Source organism: Marmota marmota, unplaced genomic scaffold (assembly GCF_001458135.2).
Source record: "Marmota marmota marmota unplaced genomic scaffold, marMar, whole genome shotgun sequence".
Classification (NCBI taxonomy): Eukaryota; Metazoa; Chordata; class Mammalia; order Rodentia; family Sciuridae; genus Marmota; species Marmota marmota.
The window spans coordinates 8,292,098-8,309,005 of NW_026000130.1; the positions used below are offsets into that span (position 1 = coordinate 8,292,098).

General features: G+C 40.6%; 1 protein-coding gene and 1 long non-coding RNA gene across 4 annotated transcripts in view; one reads left to right on the plus strand and one right to left on the minus strand.

Annotated features, from left to right (window-relative positions):
- Nucleotides 1-2,891, plus strand: part of LOC125611132 — a 15,419-nt gene extending 12,528 nt beyond the window's left edge. Inside the window, exons 2-3 of the long non-coding RNA XR_007341273.1 lie at nucleotides 283-287; nucleotides 2,881-2,891. This is a non-coding gene — a long non-coding RNA (uncharacterized LOC125611132). The remainder of the gene's footprint in view (nucleotides 1-282; nucleotides 288-2,880) is intronic.
- Pi4ka (phosphatidylinositol 4-kinase alpha) overlaps nucleotides 1-16,908 on the minus strand; it is a 129,803-nt gene extending 112,895 nt beyond the window's left edge. For all 3 annotated transcript variants that reach the window (XR_007341271.1, XM_015500356.2, XM_015500355.2), the window contains exon 1: nucleotides 16,756-16,908. Coding sequence is in view for 2 of the 3 variants with exons in the window: in XM_015500356.2 (XP_015355842.1) it covers nucleotides 16,756-16,899 (144 nt within the window). In the remaining variant the exon portion in view is untranslated. The remainder of the gene's footprint in view (nucleotides 1-16,755) is intronic.

The window sequence follows — 16,908 nt, forward strand, 5'->3', positions numbered from 1 at the left end:
TTTTTTTGAGAGAGAGAGAGAGAGAGGAGGGAGGGAGAGAGAGAGAGAGAGAGAGAGAGAATTTTTTTTTAATATTTATTTTTTAGTATTTGGTGGACACAACATCTTTGTTTGTATGTGGTGCTGAGGATCGAACCCAGGCCGCACGCATGCCAGGCAAGCGCGCTACCGCTTGAGCCACATCTCCAGCCCCATTGTCTCTTTAATTTAAAACTCCCTAGCAATTCCTTATGAATCGAACCTTCTTTCATGCAGCCAGCGCTAATCGCGTGGCAGATGAAGCACTTGTTGTAATATTAAGTTGAAGCATATGAAAATGGATATTCAACCATTTCTTGACTACAAAAACAATGCTTTCATAAAGTTCACTTTTAAAAAAAAGTTCACTTTCAATACCAACTGAGCTATATCCCTAGGACATAAAGTTCACTTTTAAACCGGGCATGGTGGTACACAGCAAGAGGATTACGAGTTCAAAGCCAGCCTCAGCAAAAGTGAGGCACTAAGCCACTCAGTGAGATCCTATCTCTAAATCAAATACAAATTAGGACTGGGAATGTGGCTCAGTGGTTGAGTACCCCTTGAGGTTCAATGCCAGGTAGCAAAAAGAAAAAAAAATCTCACTTTTAATATTACAGCCACTAAAAGTGGCATTTGCTATATAGTTTGGATCTTGAAAGAGCCAAATTCCCATGCACTAAAGTTTGGTCCCTAGGCTATCAGGAGATAGTAGAACCTGTAAGAAGTGTGGCCTCCTATGAAGTCTTTAGGTAACTGGGTGCATAGACTGGAAGGTGATTATGGGATTCCGGCCTCTTCCTCTCCCTTTTGCCTCCTGGCCATGAAGTGAGTAGTTTTGCTCTGCTACATGTTCCTACCATGATGTACTACCTCACCACAAGCCCAAAACCATAAAGCCAATTGATCATGAACCTCCAAAACTGAGCCAAAATAATCTTCTTCTCTTTTTGACTATTTCAGGTATTTTTTTAAATAGTGACAAAAAAACTAACAGAAAACAGTGATGAAAAGTTTACTAACAGTGTTTTTTTTTTAATAAGCAATAACATGAAATAATGTTTTAAGGGTTCTATAAACCCATGAGAGGAATGATCTTATTGTCAAATACAGGAAAAAAAAAAAAAAAACCCTACTAGAAAAAATATATCAAAATGTTAAGAGTTTTGAGAGGCAGGGTAACCAGGGGTTTTATTTTTTATTTATTTTTCATAAAGTGCTTTTTTGGTATTTTTCAAAACGCTTCATGGGAAAAATATTCCTTATGTAATCAGGAAAAACATCCAACAAGTTAAAATAGAAATATGTACATCTGGAAATAAATCCATGCTTTTAATGACTACATGCTTAGACAAAAAAAAGCATACAGTAACAGATAAGAAGATAAGGCTAAATCTCCAATTTTTTTCAGTGTTCCTCCTTCACAGAAGGAGAAATACAATAAGAAGAGTGAAATATTTCAGGGATTCAACCACTTTGAAGATTTTTACCAGAAATAATCTCACATCTTGAAAGAAAGAGTAAAGTCCTTTGGGAAGAAAAAAAAATTTTTTTCCTGTACTAGGTACTGAGTCCAGGGGTGCTTTACCATGGAGCTACATCCCCAGTCCTTTTATTTTTATTTTGAGACAGAGTCTCACCAACATGCTTAGGGCCTTGCTAAGTTGCTGAGGCTGGCCTTGAATTTGCGATCCTCCTGCCTTAGCCTCCCAAGTCACTAGGATTATAGGCATGCATCACTGCTTCTGGCTTTCCAAAAAAAGATTAACAGGAATTTTTATTTGTTTGTTTGTTGATTTTTACAGCCTTATCCATGCCAGGCAAGCGCTATACTACTGAGTTACACCCCAGCTCTAAAGATCTTTAAAAATATCCCTGCAAATTAAAAATCAAAAGAAAGAGAAATCACAACAGAATGAGTCAATGAGATTCAAACAATGTGATGAGAGTCAACATCAAACCAAACTGGAAGGAAGAATCCAAGGTCCTAGCAAACTCTATGTCCTTTGCCCTGTCCTGTGCAATCAATATCTTGCTTGAACACACACCAGACACACGAAACCACAAACCTGGGAGGTAAAGTAATGTACTAAGACATAGCACAGAGACTCAGAAACTTGTCAAAAGTGCGTAACATGGTTATTAAATATAGAAAAGGTATTTTTTAAAAAGACAACTCATTCCCAGGTGCAGTGGTACACACCTATAATCCTAGCTACTCAGAGGGTGAGTCAGGAAGGTTGCCAAGTCAGTGGTCAGACCATCTCAAAATATAATTTAAAAAGAAATATCCATCTACAACTAAAGAAAATAAATAATTTTTTAAAAAAGGGATTGTAGCTCAGTGATAGATCACTTGCCTAGCATGTGCTCAGCACCACATATAAATTAAATACAGGTCCATCAACAACTGAAAAAATTAAAAAAAAAAAAAAAGGGATAAAGCAGGGCGCAGTGGCACATGCCTGTAATCCCAGCGGCTCAGGAGGCTGAGGCAGGAAGACTGCGAGTTCAAAGACAGCCTCAGCAATTGCAAGGCACTAAGCAACTCAGTCAGACCCTACCTCTAAATAAAATACAAAACAGGGCTGGGAATGTGGCTAAGTGGTTGAGTGCCCCTGAGTTCAATTCCCAGAAAAAAGGGGTTGAGCTCTATGATAGAGCACTTGCTTAGCATGAGTTCAATCCCCATTACCATCAAAAAAAAAAAAAAAAAGATACTCATCAATATTCCCACACGCCACATACATAAACACATTTTTGTTTACTTATTTATTTTTGAGATGGAGTCTCCCTCTGTTGTCCAGGCTGGTCTCCAACTCCAGGGTTCAATGGATCCTCCTGCATTAGTCTCCTGAGTAGCTGAACTCCAGGTGTGTCACTGTGCCCAGCTACACTTAAATTTTTAAATATTTTTGCTCTCAGTGCTTTTCCAACCTAGAGACTTCTTTGGGTGCAGGGTAAGAATCATGCTTTGTATACAAATAAATCTAATGTTGACAACTTTTAGCTCAGTGAAAGGTACACAGACTTTGGAATTAGACCTGGAGTCATATAATGTCTCTGGCATAGACCAGTTGGGTGATACGCTGAGCCTCAGCTTCCCTGTCCATAGGGCAGCTTTTGTGGAATTGGAGGAGATAATGTGCCTGATACAAGGCATAGTCACTATCTAGAGTCAGTTCTCACTTAACATTATGTAGGCATTTTCCATGCCACTGCTCTTCAAAGATCTTCTTCAGATGGCTTACACTGAAGAGTCAATCAGGTTAATATTCCTTTAATTCATTTATTCACTGTTTACTGGGCACAAATGTAATGTGAGACACTGCCCCAGGTACTGTGGATGCAAAGCAACAGGCAGTTTAAAGGCCCTAGCTCTCATTCCAGATAAAACAAATAAATGCTGCAGCTAAGGGAGCATAAAGACAAATACAAAATAAGAGGTTCAATTCTCTTTGTTGAAAATAAGAGAATACTTTTAGAAAACTTGTAACTGTACATACTTCCTGCTGTTTCAGAAATGTATATGAATCCACTTGCTAACTAGAAAGGTTTTTGATCTAGGAATATCTTTCCCTGGGAGTCACTTCTCTGGAATGCAAACATTCCTGTTACTATGAGAGAGTAGTAGCCTAACTTCCACAGGTGCCTCCCTCCAAGGTGTAAAACCTCCTCCTGTCAAAAAGATGAGACGTTTGCTTTTCCTCTAGACAAAGCCAAATAGCTAACAGTCACCCAATTACCAAATAAAGTTAAGATGAACTATGCATGATACCATCAAGTCCTCTTACTAGAGGACTAATTATTATTAATGCCGAAAAAGTATGTAATAAGTTGTAACGGCTTGGCCATATAAAGGGCGATATTTCTTTCAGTCTTTGCAATCTCTTGGCAGATTGTCTGATGCACATCACATTCTGGTTTAATGCTTATTCAGTTATAAAAGTGTTTTCTTTACTACCTTTGTGGAAAGTGTTCCTGGGTTGGAGGATTTTGCTTTTAAATTATATTTCTCCATTACTTTTGATGGGGTGATCAAAGAAGGCCTAAGAAGGTACCCATCAAATTAGATCTAAAAAAGGAAGCAGCCAGAACAACCAGGAAAGAGTGTTTGCACTGGGAAAAAAAGCAGGGTCGCCCAGAAATTCAGGTACAGGCAAAAATATAGTCCCCAAAGGCTCCGTAGGCCACAATGGTACCTGGATTGTACTCCAATAGCAATGGGAGGCCAAAACCAATGGGGCACATAGAGGCCTTAAGACTCCTGAATTTAAAACTGAGGTTTAGGCTGGGCACAGTGGCACATACCCATAATCCCAGTGGCTTGAGAGGATGATAGGAGAATCTCGAGTTCAAAGCCAGCCTCAGCGAGACCCTGTCTCTAAATAAAATACAAAACAGGGCTGGGGATGTGGCTCAGTGGTTGAGTACCCCCAAGTTCAAACCCTGGTACAAAAAAAACCCTGAAGTTTAGAAAAATCTCTCTGGTTGCTTCATAGAGAATGTATTTTGAGGACAGGAATAAAAGCAGAGAGACGAGTTAGAAGACTCTAAAGCAGTCCAGGCAAAGTCAGTGGTGACCTGAACAAGCAAAGATGGAAACAGATCAGTTCAGCAGATGTTTTGAAGGATTTGATGATGGAATGTGTAAGTGAAAAAAATATTTTCTTATTTTTTGCAGTACTGAGAATTGAACCCAGGACCTCACCCATGCTAGGCAAGTGCTCTACCATCAAGCTACATCCCCAGTCATTCTTTTACTTTATTTTGAGACAGGGTGTTGCTAAACTGCCCAGGTTAGCCTTAAACTTGCAATCCTTTTGACTGAACCTCCCAAGTAGCTGAGATAAAAGGCATACACACTGCATCAGGCTCCAAAAGATTATGTCAGTTGCCTCTTTGCCACACTGAAAGATACCCAAAGATACAAATCCTCCTGCCTCAGCCTCCTGAGTCATTGGAGTAAGATCTATGAATATTCCATACAAAGAACAGTTAAAGGACTTTAGCCTGGATACACTAAGGTTAAATATAAATATAACTGCTATCCTGAGCTATATAAAGGGCCCCAATAACATCAATAGTATCAGCTACTCCAGTACAAAGGCTATACAGTTCTTAGTGCATTTATCTGTTTCCCTACTCAGCTCCTTGAAGACAATAATCATTTCTGACCATCTTTGGATACCCATTTGCTATACACCATGGATATGGATGAATGTACAGGCAATAGAAACACTCACTCTCCCTAGGGCTGTAGGCCTTGCCATTATTCTTAGGGTATGCCCAGACTTAAGAACACTGCAGGAGGTTCTCTTCCCTAAAACTTCTCTATGAGAAGGCTGCCACCAGTCCCTCCTGGTACTTGCCAGAAGACCAAAGTCTAACTCTCAGGCCTGCTTCTTTATATATAGCATAAGGATAAATTTCCACTCACAGAGCAGGTACTCTAGGTTGTGATAGGATTGACTTTTGTTTGCTTGTTCTCTTTGTTGTTTTTGCTTTGGGGTACTGGGGATTTGAACTCAGGGGCACTCTACCACATTCCCAAATCTTTTTATCTTTTGAGACATGTCTTGCTAAATGGCCCAAGCTGATCTTCAATATGCAATCCTCCTGCCTCAGCCTCCTGAGTCATTGGGATTACAAGCAGGTGCCACCCCACTCAGTCATTCTTTTTTTTTTTTTTTTACATATTATACTCTTATCTGGAAACTAATACCTGAAATGGGCACAGACCTCAGCTCTAATAATACCCCAGGATAAGAGTTTGGAATCATCAGTATGTCCAAACTTTACTACCTATTTAGTTGTCACCCCACCAGGACAGAAATCTGAAATCTGCAAAATTTTTAACACCCCCTGTCTCCTCTGTATTGCCAGGGTACACCACCTCTACTTCAAATATCCAGAGAAAGCTGGGTGCAGTGGTGCATGATTGTAATCCCATCTACTTGGGAAGCTGAGGCAAGAGGATCACAAGTTTGAGGCCGGCCTGGGCAACTCAGTAAGACCCTGCCTCAAAATTTTAAAAAAGCTGCTGGGTGCACTGGCTCATGCCTATAATCTCAGCAGCACAGAAGGATCACAAGTTCAAAGCCAGCCTCAGCAAAAGCAAGGCTCTAAGCAACTCAGTGAGACCCTGTCTCTAAATAAAATACAAAATAGGGCTGGGAATGTGGCTCAGTGGTCAAGTAACCCTAAGTTCAATCCCGGGGAACCAAAAATAAATATGAGCTACAGTTTAGTGGGAGGTTGCTCACCTAGCATATCGAGGCCCTAGGATCAATCCCAAGCACCAGAAAGCAAATAAGCAAACAAAAAATAAATACCCAAAGGGACTCTGGATTACTCTGACTTGACACCTTCCAACTCTGCTCAAATATTCAAATAGTGCTAGGGTCATAGCTCAGTGGTAGAACACTTGCCTAGCATGTGTGAGGCACTGAGTTCGATTCTTAGCACAGCATATAAATAAACAAATAATGTAAAGGTCCATTGACAATATAAAAAAAATTTTTTTTGGTACTGGGGAGTGAATCCAGGAGTGCTCAACTACTGAGCCACATCCCCAGCCCTTTTTTGTATTTTATTTAGAGACAGAGTCTCACTGAGTTACTTAGGGCCTTGTAAGTTTCTGAGGCTGGCTTTGAACTCATGATCCTCCTGCCTTAGCCTCCTGAGTCTCTAGAATTACATGCGTGTGCCACCACGCCCGCCTGACAACTAAAAAAAATTTTTTTAAATATATTTAAATAGGGTTGGGGTTATGGCTCAGTGGTAGAGCGCTCGCTCGCATGTTTGAGGCCCTGATCCTCAGCATCATATAAATATAAATATAAACAAAAATAAATAAGTATATTGTGTCCAACTACAACTAAAAAATAAATATTAAAAATATATTTAAATAGAAGCTGCACACAGTGACACATGCCTATAATGCCAGTTACTTAGGATTTCTTTTACCTTCATCACAATTTCACAGTTGGATTTGTTCTTATTATAGTTCTTAGCAACCACAACATATAATTTTTTTTCTTTCTTTATTAAGTCAAGAACTTACATCTTTTTACTTAAAGGAAGCACTTTACAACTTCTCTTTGACATATTCAAATTGCCAACATCAGGCAATTTTTACTCTTTACTTCAGAGCCATTATTATTTGGGGGAAGAGTACCAGGGATTGAACCCAGGGGGCACTCAACCACTGAGCCACATCCCCAGCCCTATTTTGTATTTTATTTAGAGATAGGGTCTCACTGAGTTGCTCAGCACCTTGCTTTTGCTGACGCTGTCTGTGAACTCACAATCCTTCTGCCTCAGCCTCTGGAGCTGCTGGTATTACAGGTGCACCATGCCCAGCAGGGCCATTAGTAAGTAAACTAAGAAGTACCTGAACACAAAGCACTATAATACCATAATAGTTGATCTGAGAGCCAAGATGGCTACTAAATGACTAATACTTAGGTATTAGGATACACAGAACAAAGGGATGCCTCACATTCCAGGCATGACAGAGCAGAAGTATGAGATTTCATCATACTACTCAGAATGCTGCAGAATTTAAAACATAAATTGCTTATTTCTGGACTTTTCCATTTAATGTTTTTAGATCCCAGTTAACTGTTGAGTAACTGAAACCACATCCCCAAAAACCATGGATAAGGGGGCAGAGGGACTGCTGTATCATGCAGGGTACTAGCATGCAGTTGGCATTGAACAAAAATCTGCTTCATCACTGAATGGAGGGATAGATAGAAGAATATTCAAATGAAGTGATTTGTAAAACCTAGTCATTCTCTCTTAAGTGTTATAATCTAGCAGGAGTTAAAAAACTAATATAAATGACACAACAACTAGCATATAACAGAAGTCAGAAACCAAAGGATTAAAAGCCTGGCGTAAGGTCCAGTTTTTTTTTTTTAACCATATCTTTTTTTATAACTTTATTTTAATTATTTATATTTTATGTAGTGCTGAGGATCAAACCCATTGCCTCACAAGTGCTGGCAAGCACTCTATCACTGATCCACAGCCCAGCCCCAAGGTCACAGTTTTGATGCAAATGAACTCAAGAAATTGGAGTTCCTATTAGAAAACCATCTGAAGATTTGAACCTGGACCTTAAGGAAGTCATATATATCAAGATAAGGGAGTTCTGGTGGGTGCCATTCACAAATAAAAATACTAACACTTGTTTGTGTGAATGTGTGTATTGATGTGGAATGAACCCAGGGCCTACCACATACCAAGCAAGCACTCTACCAATGGGCTACTTTACAGCCCTTTTTAAATTTTATTTTCAGACAGTTCTGGATAAATTGCCCAGGCTGGCCTTAAACTTGCAATCCTCCTGCCTCAGCCTCCTGAACAGCTGGGATTACAGGTGTAGGTCATTATGCCCAACTCAGGTAACACTTATGGCACTTCTATCATACGCTACATGCTGGTCTGTATTAATTTAATCCTTACAACGACTCATTAAGTAGATATTGTTCAACATCCCATTCCACGAATAAAAAAACATATGGAATAAAACTTTAATACTATAATCTTTTAAAATGAAAATATATATATCAATCATTAAATGATTTTTCAAATTTTTACAACTAGCAAGTTGCTTGTTTTTAGGGGGTTATGAATTATTATAACACATCATCAAGCTCAAAATCTGCCAGAGATAAACAGGATTATTTCCATTTACATAAAGGATCCTGGGGGCTCTACCTGTCACTTTGAGGAGGTCAGTAAACCAATGGGGGGAGGTAACAGATATACTAAGACTTTGATAAGAACTTGAGACAATGACAATACCTTAACCCTAGACAGACATCTCAATTATGTGAGTTTTGATTATAAAGGTAAGGAAATGCGGGCTGGGGATGTGGCTCAAGCGGTAGCGCGCTCGCCTGGCATGCATGCAGCCCGGGTTCGATCCTCAGCACCACATACAAACAAAGATGTTATGTCCGCCAAGAACTAAAATAAATAAATAAATAAATATTTTTTTTAAAAAAAGGTAAGGAATGCTAAACCAAGGAGAAAATGATACCCATGATACCCTCATAAGTCTGGATAACTAAGCAGAAAACTGCAGATGAGAATCAACCATACAGTGGGTCTAGGTAAGATATGTAGGTCAAAATAAAGCCACAATAATAGCATTACAAAAGCTGGCTAATCCAACAGTTTTTTTTGTTTTTTTTTAAAGAGTACAACTTTTGTTATCCGAAACCTCTGGGAAGAGCCTTTCTGGAGAAACAAAATTCCCTGAGAGCCAAGCTATTTTAGAGCCAAGTATTAGTGGTAGGTTTTTCTGTTAAAAACATTTTTAATTGTCTTTCTCAAATGTACTATTCCCTTAAAAAACACTGAACTTAAGTTGACATTTTCTAAATGACCCAGAACCATCCCAGTAGACAAAGATGACTGTCACATGAAGGACATTGAGCTACTGCGGTTAAGTGGAGTAGTATCTTTCTACAAGCAGTCTTGCATAAGAATTTCACTTAAAATGGTCTTTTGATCACCTACAGATGGATGAGTGACCTTCTGAACAACTGACATGGTTTTCTATGATATTCTACACAGGCAGCATTACACCTTTAATCTAAAGCTGGAGAAATGAATGAATAGAACCCTCCATTTTGGGGGGCTGGGGATATAGTTCAGTTGGTAGAGTGCTTGCCTTACATGTATAAGGTGCTGGGTTCAATCCCCATGCACCACAAAAAAAAAAAAAAAAAGAAAGAAAAAAATTAGAAGCCCCTATTTTTGAGCCCTGCTCAAATGTCTGATGGGGAATAGCACAGACACTTGTATACATATCTGATTCCTGCTACCTCTGAATGGACAATATTCCAGTAATTAGGGAAGTCAGGAGTGACTTTCTACCCAGTTCTGCCTCTTCTTTCTTGTGCGACCCAACAAAAGTGATAAACCTATACGAACATTTCTACTTGTTTTTTTTCTTCTATAAAATGTGGACAAATGCCAAGTATATAGACAGAAATCTATGCAAGCTTGCTTGCATCTTAAAGCTATGCAAAATTAGCAAGTCATCTTCCCTGAGCCTCACTTTTCTTATGTATAAAAGGATGACAAGATGGAATATTTTTGCAAAGTCTCTTCCAAGAATAAAATCCTGTGATCCTGGGGCTGGGCTCATTAACTCAGTGGTAGAGTGCCTGATATCAGGCACAGGGTTTAATCCTCTGCACTGCATAAAAATAAATAAAATAAAGGTACTGTGTATATCTACAACTAAAAAAAAAAAAAAAAAGTTGTTTTTTTTTTAAATCATGTGATCCAAGAACTTTCATCTGGAGCAATGAGGGAATAACAGGATCTAGATTTATCTTCCTAGGAAAATGGGCAAATATATAAAAACAATGGCTCAGTGCACTGGTTAAGTAGCATAGGACTGTAATATTTGTAAAAGGGGAAATAAAGTGAGCCCTATCATGGCCCTGGATTTCTGCCAGAGACATATCCAGACCACAAAGCGAGAAGGGCACCCCAAAGAAGGTGGTCTTCTTTAAGTTGGGAAGACAGAAGTAGACATATAGGAACTCAAAGGCAGCTAAAAATTCTAGAGAGAGCCAAACACAAATAAAGCTCCAGAAATCTATTGTAGAGTTCCCCTGAGTCCTGATGAATACTAAAATACATCAGTATAGGGTGATAATCCATGAAGTTGAGCAAAGAACAAATGGAACTGTAAACTGAATGGCTCTCAAGAGTTCACACAGGCACAGTAGAAAGCCCTCAAAACATTCAGCAGAGATTTCAAAAGGGTCACACCTGCGCAATAGAGATAAAGTACCCTTTAGCAAAAGCTATTAGACCTGCTGGAACAAAGTTTTAAAATAAGCTTCAAGGGCTGGGGGGTAGCTCAGTGATAAGAGTCCTTGCCTAGAATGCATGAGATCCTGGGCTTGATTCCCCAGCAATATTGAGGTGGGTGGGGGTGGAGTGTTGCAATAGAGACAGAAAAAATATTTGACAAATTCAACATCTCCTTCATGATCCAAATACTCAAGCCAGAAACCTGTAATCCCAGCAATTTGGGAGGCAGAGGTGGAAGGATCACATATTCAAGGCCAGCCTCAGCAACTTAGCAAGACCCTGTATTAAAATAAAAAATAAAACGGGGGCTGGGGATGTAGTTCAGCAGTAGAGCACTTGCCTAGCATGCTTGAGTTCCTCGGTTCAATTCCCAGTACTTTGGAAAAAAAAAATAAAATAAATAAGGCTGAGGGGTATAATTCAGTGGTAGAATGCTCCTGGGGAAAGGACTCTGATCAAAGCTTCATGAGAGGTGGTATAGAAATAAAAGGGCAAGGGATGATGCTTCCTCTGCAGCTCTGCCAAGGACTTTCAATGTCCCAGAATTGAGGGTTGCATTGGTAATGGCACAGGGCAGGGAAAGAGAGGCAACACAGGTCACTGATTTTCTGGAGGCAGAAAAAGTGTTATAAGGCAGAGTCGGGGGGAAGATTTATAGAGGTTGCTCAGCAACATACTGAAGACAGGTGAGAACCAGGAAAGTAGAGAAAAACTAGTAGGCTATTAGAAATCAGACAGCAGGAGTCTAGAAACCAACCCATGTCAAGATGCCAGAGAGTATTGAAAAGCCTCTTATTTATTTATTTTTTTTAGAATTTTTTTTATATTTATTTTTTAGTTTTCGGCGGACACAACATCTTTGTTTGTATGTGGTGCTGAGGATCGAACCCGGGCTGCACGCATGCCAGGCGAGTGCGCTACTGCTTGAGCCACATCCCCAGCCCAAGCCTCTTATTTTCTTATCTACTTTTCTCCTCTCATCTTTCTCTTAAAGGGAGGACTAACTGAAGGAACTTGGTCCAAAAAGCTTCACAGAATGTCGTCTGAGGTGGGCTCCAATCCTAGAGGTGAATATCAGAAATGGTGGGGACAGTTTTAGGGACAGCCTAGCAGGAAAAGGCTCAGACATGAATCAGAGGATAGATGCCCAAGGGTCTTGGGTTTAGCCATCTGAACATGGCAGAAGTCTGATTACAAGACTCAGGATACAAATCTGAATTGTTGCTGGTAATCTGAGCAACCAAATTAGGACTGTTTCTTATTTACCCAGCCTAGCACATACCAATCAAAAGTAGGAACTCTATGTTTTCTGAATGAACAAGTGGATTAAGTAATTAAAGAGAAAAGAGTAAAAATCCACCAAATAGTGACAGGCTTGGTACCATAGCCTGGGATTAAAGTGGGTGACTAAAGTAAACATAACTGTTAAATGTAGAGAGTCAAAGTATAGAAGATGTGCCATTATGATGCCTCAAGTGCACTAAAAGCATGTTAGGGCTGCCTGTGTGACCTATGTCGGAGCTTGGATATCAGGTCTGGTCCAGCAAACTGAGACTTCCCCAAGTAAACCCTATATGGACCAAGTCCTCTCTCTCAGTCCTTTGACATCATTCTGGAAGAAAATAGAAGAAAGAAGCCAAGTATAGTGGCACACCTCTATAATTCCAGCTACTTAGGAGACTAAGACAGGAGGAACACAAGTTGGAGGCCAACTGGACATCTTAGCAAGATCCTCTCTGAAAATAAAAAAGGGTTGGGGATGTAGCTCAGAGAGTACTGCCTAGCATTTGTGAGGTCCCTATTGCTGCCAAAAAATAAAAAATAAATAAATAAAAACCCACAAATGAATAAATAAAATAAAAAGGAAAGGGAAAGAGAAAAATGTAAACAAATACTCATTTCCCTTTTAAGTCTTCATCTTTACTATCCCAGAAATTCTTTTAAGAACCTCAAGAATTTTTTCCTTAAGAAAGAGGCACAGGGCTGGGGATGGGGCTCAAGCAGTAGCGTGCTCGCCTGGCATGAGTGCGGCCTGGGTTCGATCCTCAGCACCACATACAAATAAAGATGTGTCCACTGAAAAACTAAAAAATAAATAAATATTAAAAAATTCTCTCTTTCTCCCTTTCCCTCCCTCCCTCCCTCCCTCCCGCCCTCTCTGTCTCTCTCCTCTATCTTCAAAAAAAAAAAAGAAAGAAAGAAAGAGGCACAGTGGTTCACACTTGTAATCCCAGCAGCTCAGGAGACTGAAGGAGAAGGATTGTGAATTCAAAACCAGCAACTTAGTAAGGCCTTAAGCAACTCAGTGAGACCCTGTCTCTAAATAAAAAACAAAAACAGGCTAGGGATGTAGCTCAGCAGTTAAGTGCCCCTGAGTTCAATCAAAAAAAATTTTTTTTCCTTTTTCCTTAAGATTGTCAGGTACTTCTTATCAACTATTTTAAACTAGGGGAACGTAGGGGCTGGGATTGTGGGTCAGTGGTAGAGCGCTTGCCTAGCATGTGCGAGGTCCTGGGTTAGATCCTCAGCACCACATAAAAATAAATAAAATAAAAGTATTGTGTATAACTACAACTAAAAAATAAAAATAAATAAAAATTTAAAAGTAGGGAGGGGCTGGGGTTGTGGCTCAGCGGTAGAGTGCTTGCCTAGCATGTGCAAGGCGCTGGGTTGGATCCTCAGCACCACATTAAAAAAATAAATAAAATAAAGGTATTGTGTCCAACTACAATTAAAAAAAAAGTAAGGGAATGTAGTAAACAGACACATTATAGGACCAAATAGCAACAATGATCCCTAACATAATCAATCTCAAGATCCTAAGATCCTAGATGAGAATGAGAGGAATTCACAAATATTTCATGGAATCAGTCACCTACAGAAGCCTCCTTGACAAAATAAATTATCTCAGGGGTCCCCAAGAATGCCTACACAAGCCAGGCATAGTGGCGGACACCTGTAATCCCAGGGACTCGGGAGGCTGAGATAGGAGGATCACAAATTCAAAGCTAGCCTCAGTAATAGCGAAGCCGTAAGCAACTCAGCAAGACCCTGTCTCTAATACAATACAAAAAGGGACTGGGGATATGGCTCAGTGGTTAAATGCCTCTGGGTTCAATTCCGGTACCAAAAAAAGAATTCCTACATATACATAGCTGCTCTCATGGCTAAATTTTATTACAGTGCAAGTCTATTGGCAAGGGAAAAGGACACGGGTAGTATCTGGAGAAACCAATGCACAGGCTTCTTTATGTTTTCTCCGTTTTATGAGGAAAACACCGACTCTGATCCTTGCTACAACAGCAAAAAAATGCCAGATAAATCCATTAAAGACTTTAGCACCCAAGGTTTTTATTAGGTCTGGTCATATAGAAATTGTCTGCCTAGCAACTATTAAAATTCCAGATTCCCAGAAGGAAAGCAGACGTTTGAAATGTATCATATAGTGTGTACAAAGAGTCTAGGCACAGTGACCCCACCATCTTTATCAGTTAGGAAATGGAGGGAACAGTTCAAGTGCCAAGTGCCTAGAGTCTAGCCAAGAGCCAATCTTGCAAGCAGGCCCTTATAAAGAAGGCAGCCTCTGACCTGCTCTGTTAATTCTTCTGAAGTGATGGTAATTATTTCCAGTGAGGCTGAAGTGGTATTAGAAAGCTGCCAACCTCAGATAGAGTTAATTAACTGTAAAATATATTGTAATCTTGACAACTGAAGCAGTTATGACAAGATACAAAGACAATAACATTGAAATTACACAACCTTTTTTCCCCCAGTGTTGGCGACGAACTGAAGCACACACTCTACCACTGAGCTACACCCCAAGTCCTCATGTTCTTATTACTAGTGAACAGGCAGAAGGCAAGCTGAACTTAAGGTGCACTTTTCAGAGTTATTGAGTGGGACAGGGTGCTATTACTCCTGAACCATTTTCTTAAAGATCATCTAATTCCCTGCATCCTCTTTCTCCAAATCCAACAAACAAACTTCTGACAGATTTGTTGGTCCTCCTACTAGGAGGAGAACATGCTGACTAGCTGGCATGAATCTGACTTAATAAAGCAGCCCTAGGGTCCATTATGAAGTTTATCTAAGTATCTGCGTTATCATTCAATTAAGTATCCATAGGCCTGCCTTTAATTAATATCCTTTTTTTGTTTTGTTTTTTTAAATATTTATTTTTTAGTTGTAGTTGGACACAATCCTTTATTTATTTATTTATTTATTTTAATGTGGTGCTGAGGATGGAACCCAGAGCCTCACACGTGCTAGGTGAGCGCTCTACCACTGAGCCATAATCCCAGCCCCTGTTTTGTTTTTTAAACTCAGGAGCACTTTATCACTGAGCTACATCTCTAACCCTTTTTTACTTTTCATTTTGAGACAGGGTCTTGCTGAGTTGCTTAGACTGGCTTTGAACTTATGATCCTCTTGCAGGAGCCTCCCAAGTTGCTGGGATTACAGATGTGCACTGCTATGCCCAGCCATTCAAGTCATCTTGTTGATCTTCACAATAGTACTATCAAGTATGGTCCTGGTTTGTTTGTTTTATTTTGTTCTGTTTTACAGGAGAAAGTGAGGAACTGACCTGCCCAGGATCACAGTAAACAAGTGATATGGGATTTAAATTCAGATAGTCCTATCACCCAAACTCATGTCCTTTTCATTCTGTTATAGACACACTTTTTTTTTTTTTTTTTTAAAGAGATGAGGTCTTGTGATGTTGCCCAGTTTGGTCCCAAATTCTGGGCTCAAGCAATTCTCCTGTCTCAACCTCCTGAGTAGCTGGTGCATGCCACCATGCCCAGCTTATACTGTCTTTAATTAGAAGTCAGTCTAGTTTCCTAGGACCTGCTCACCCTGCAGGTGAGTGATTAAATCAAGTCTGAGAACATACACATCTAGGTAACTGCCCAAGTGTCTAAAATAGCTTTTCAACTTCACCCACCCCGTATCACCAAATGCAGCAGACAGGTCTACAATCACCATTACTCCTGTCAGAAAACGTCCTCTTTTCATCTGCCAGAAAGCTGAGTGGACAAACCACCCCATCTCTTCAGGGCTAACACACTGTGCTCAGTCTCACCACAAGCTTTTAGGTGAAGAGTTGATATTTGCTGTTTACCCACTCTATGCCTAGTCCTGAGGGAGAGACTTTATACTCATATAAGGAGACAGGCTTTGACAATTTAAGTAACTTGCCCAAGAAGAGGCACAGTGACAATGCAATGACCAAATTCAGGTCTGATTCCAAAATCTGCGTTCAAGTACCACCCCAAGCACATCTTTGGCTTTCACCTTTCTCCCAAGATAAGGATTCCTCTGGCATGAGTTCTTTCTCTCCTGAATCCATCCCAAGCTCAGTTCTCTGCCACTGTCTCCAAACACAATCATTTACCTAGTCTAATGCCTCCAACCTCAGACAATAATAATGCGCAATGGTTTTGCAGTTCAGAAAGCACTTTCAGAACAGTGCTTCATCTGCCCCCTTCCCCGGATTGGAAGTAAAATCACCCGTTTTAAGACAAAAAGATATCTCCAAGGTCACAGAATAAAAACCAGGGGAAATCGTGACCAGAGTCCCAGGTGTTAACCTCCTCACTGGTGCCCAAGGTTCAGCACCACCACCCGCCCCAACGATGTCACAGCCCCCTCTCCGCTGGAAGCTCACCATCCTCCCACGCCTCCCCACCCGCGATATCCTCACCAGTCGGATCCACCCCTCCCTTCTATTAGATCCCTCCCCTCGCGGAGCTCCTCAACTCAGCAGTCCCCTCTAGTCACAGGCCGTTCCCCACTTGACCGCCCTCAGACCCTCGCCCCGCCTTCCTGCTTCAGCGCACCAGGCCCCTCCTCCTGTCAGCCCTCGGCCGAGACCACCTAGATTACCTTCTCCAAGGATGCTGGTCTCTGCACTGCCAAGGAACGGGCCAGTGACAGGACTGTGTTGAAGTAGAAACCCCGCGAGGCGCTGGAGCCGGAGCTGGAGCCCGAGCTGCTGCCGCTTCCCCGGGCCGCGGCCGCCGCCATCATCGCGCGCAC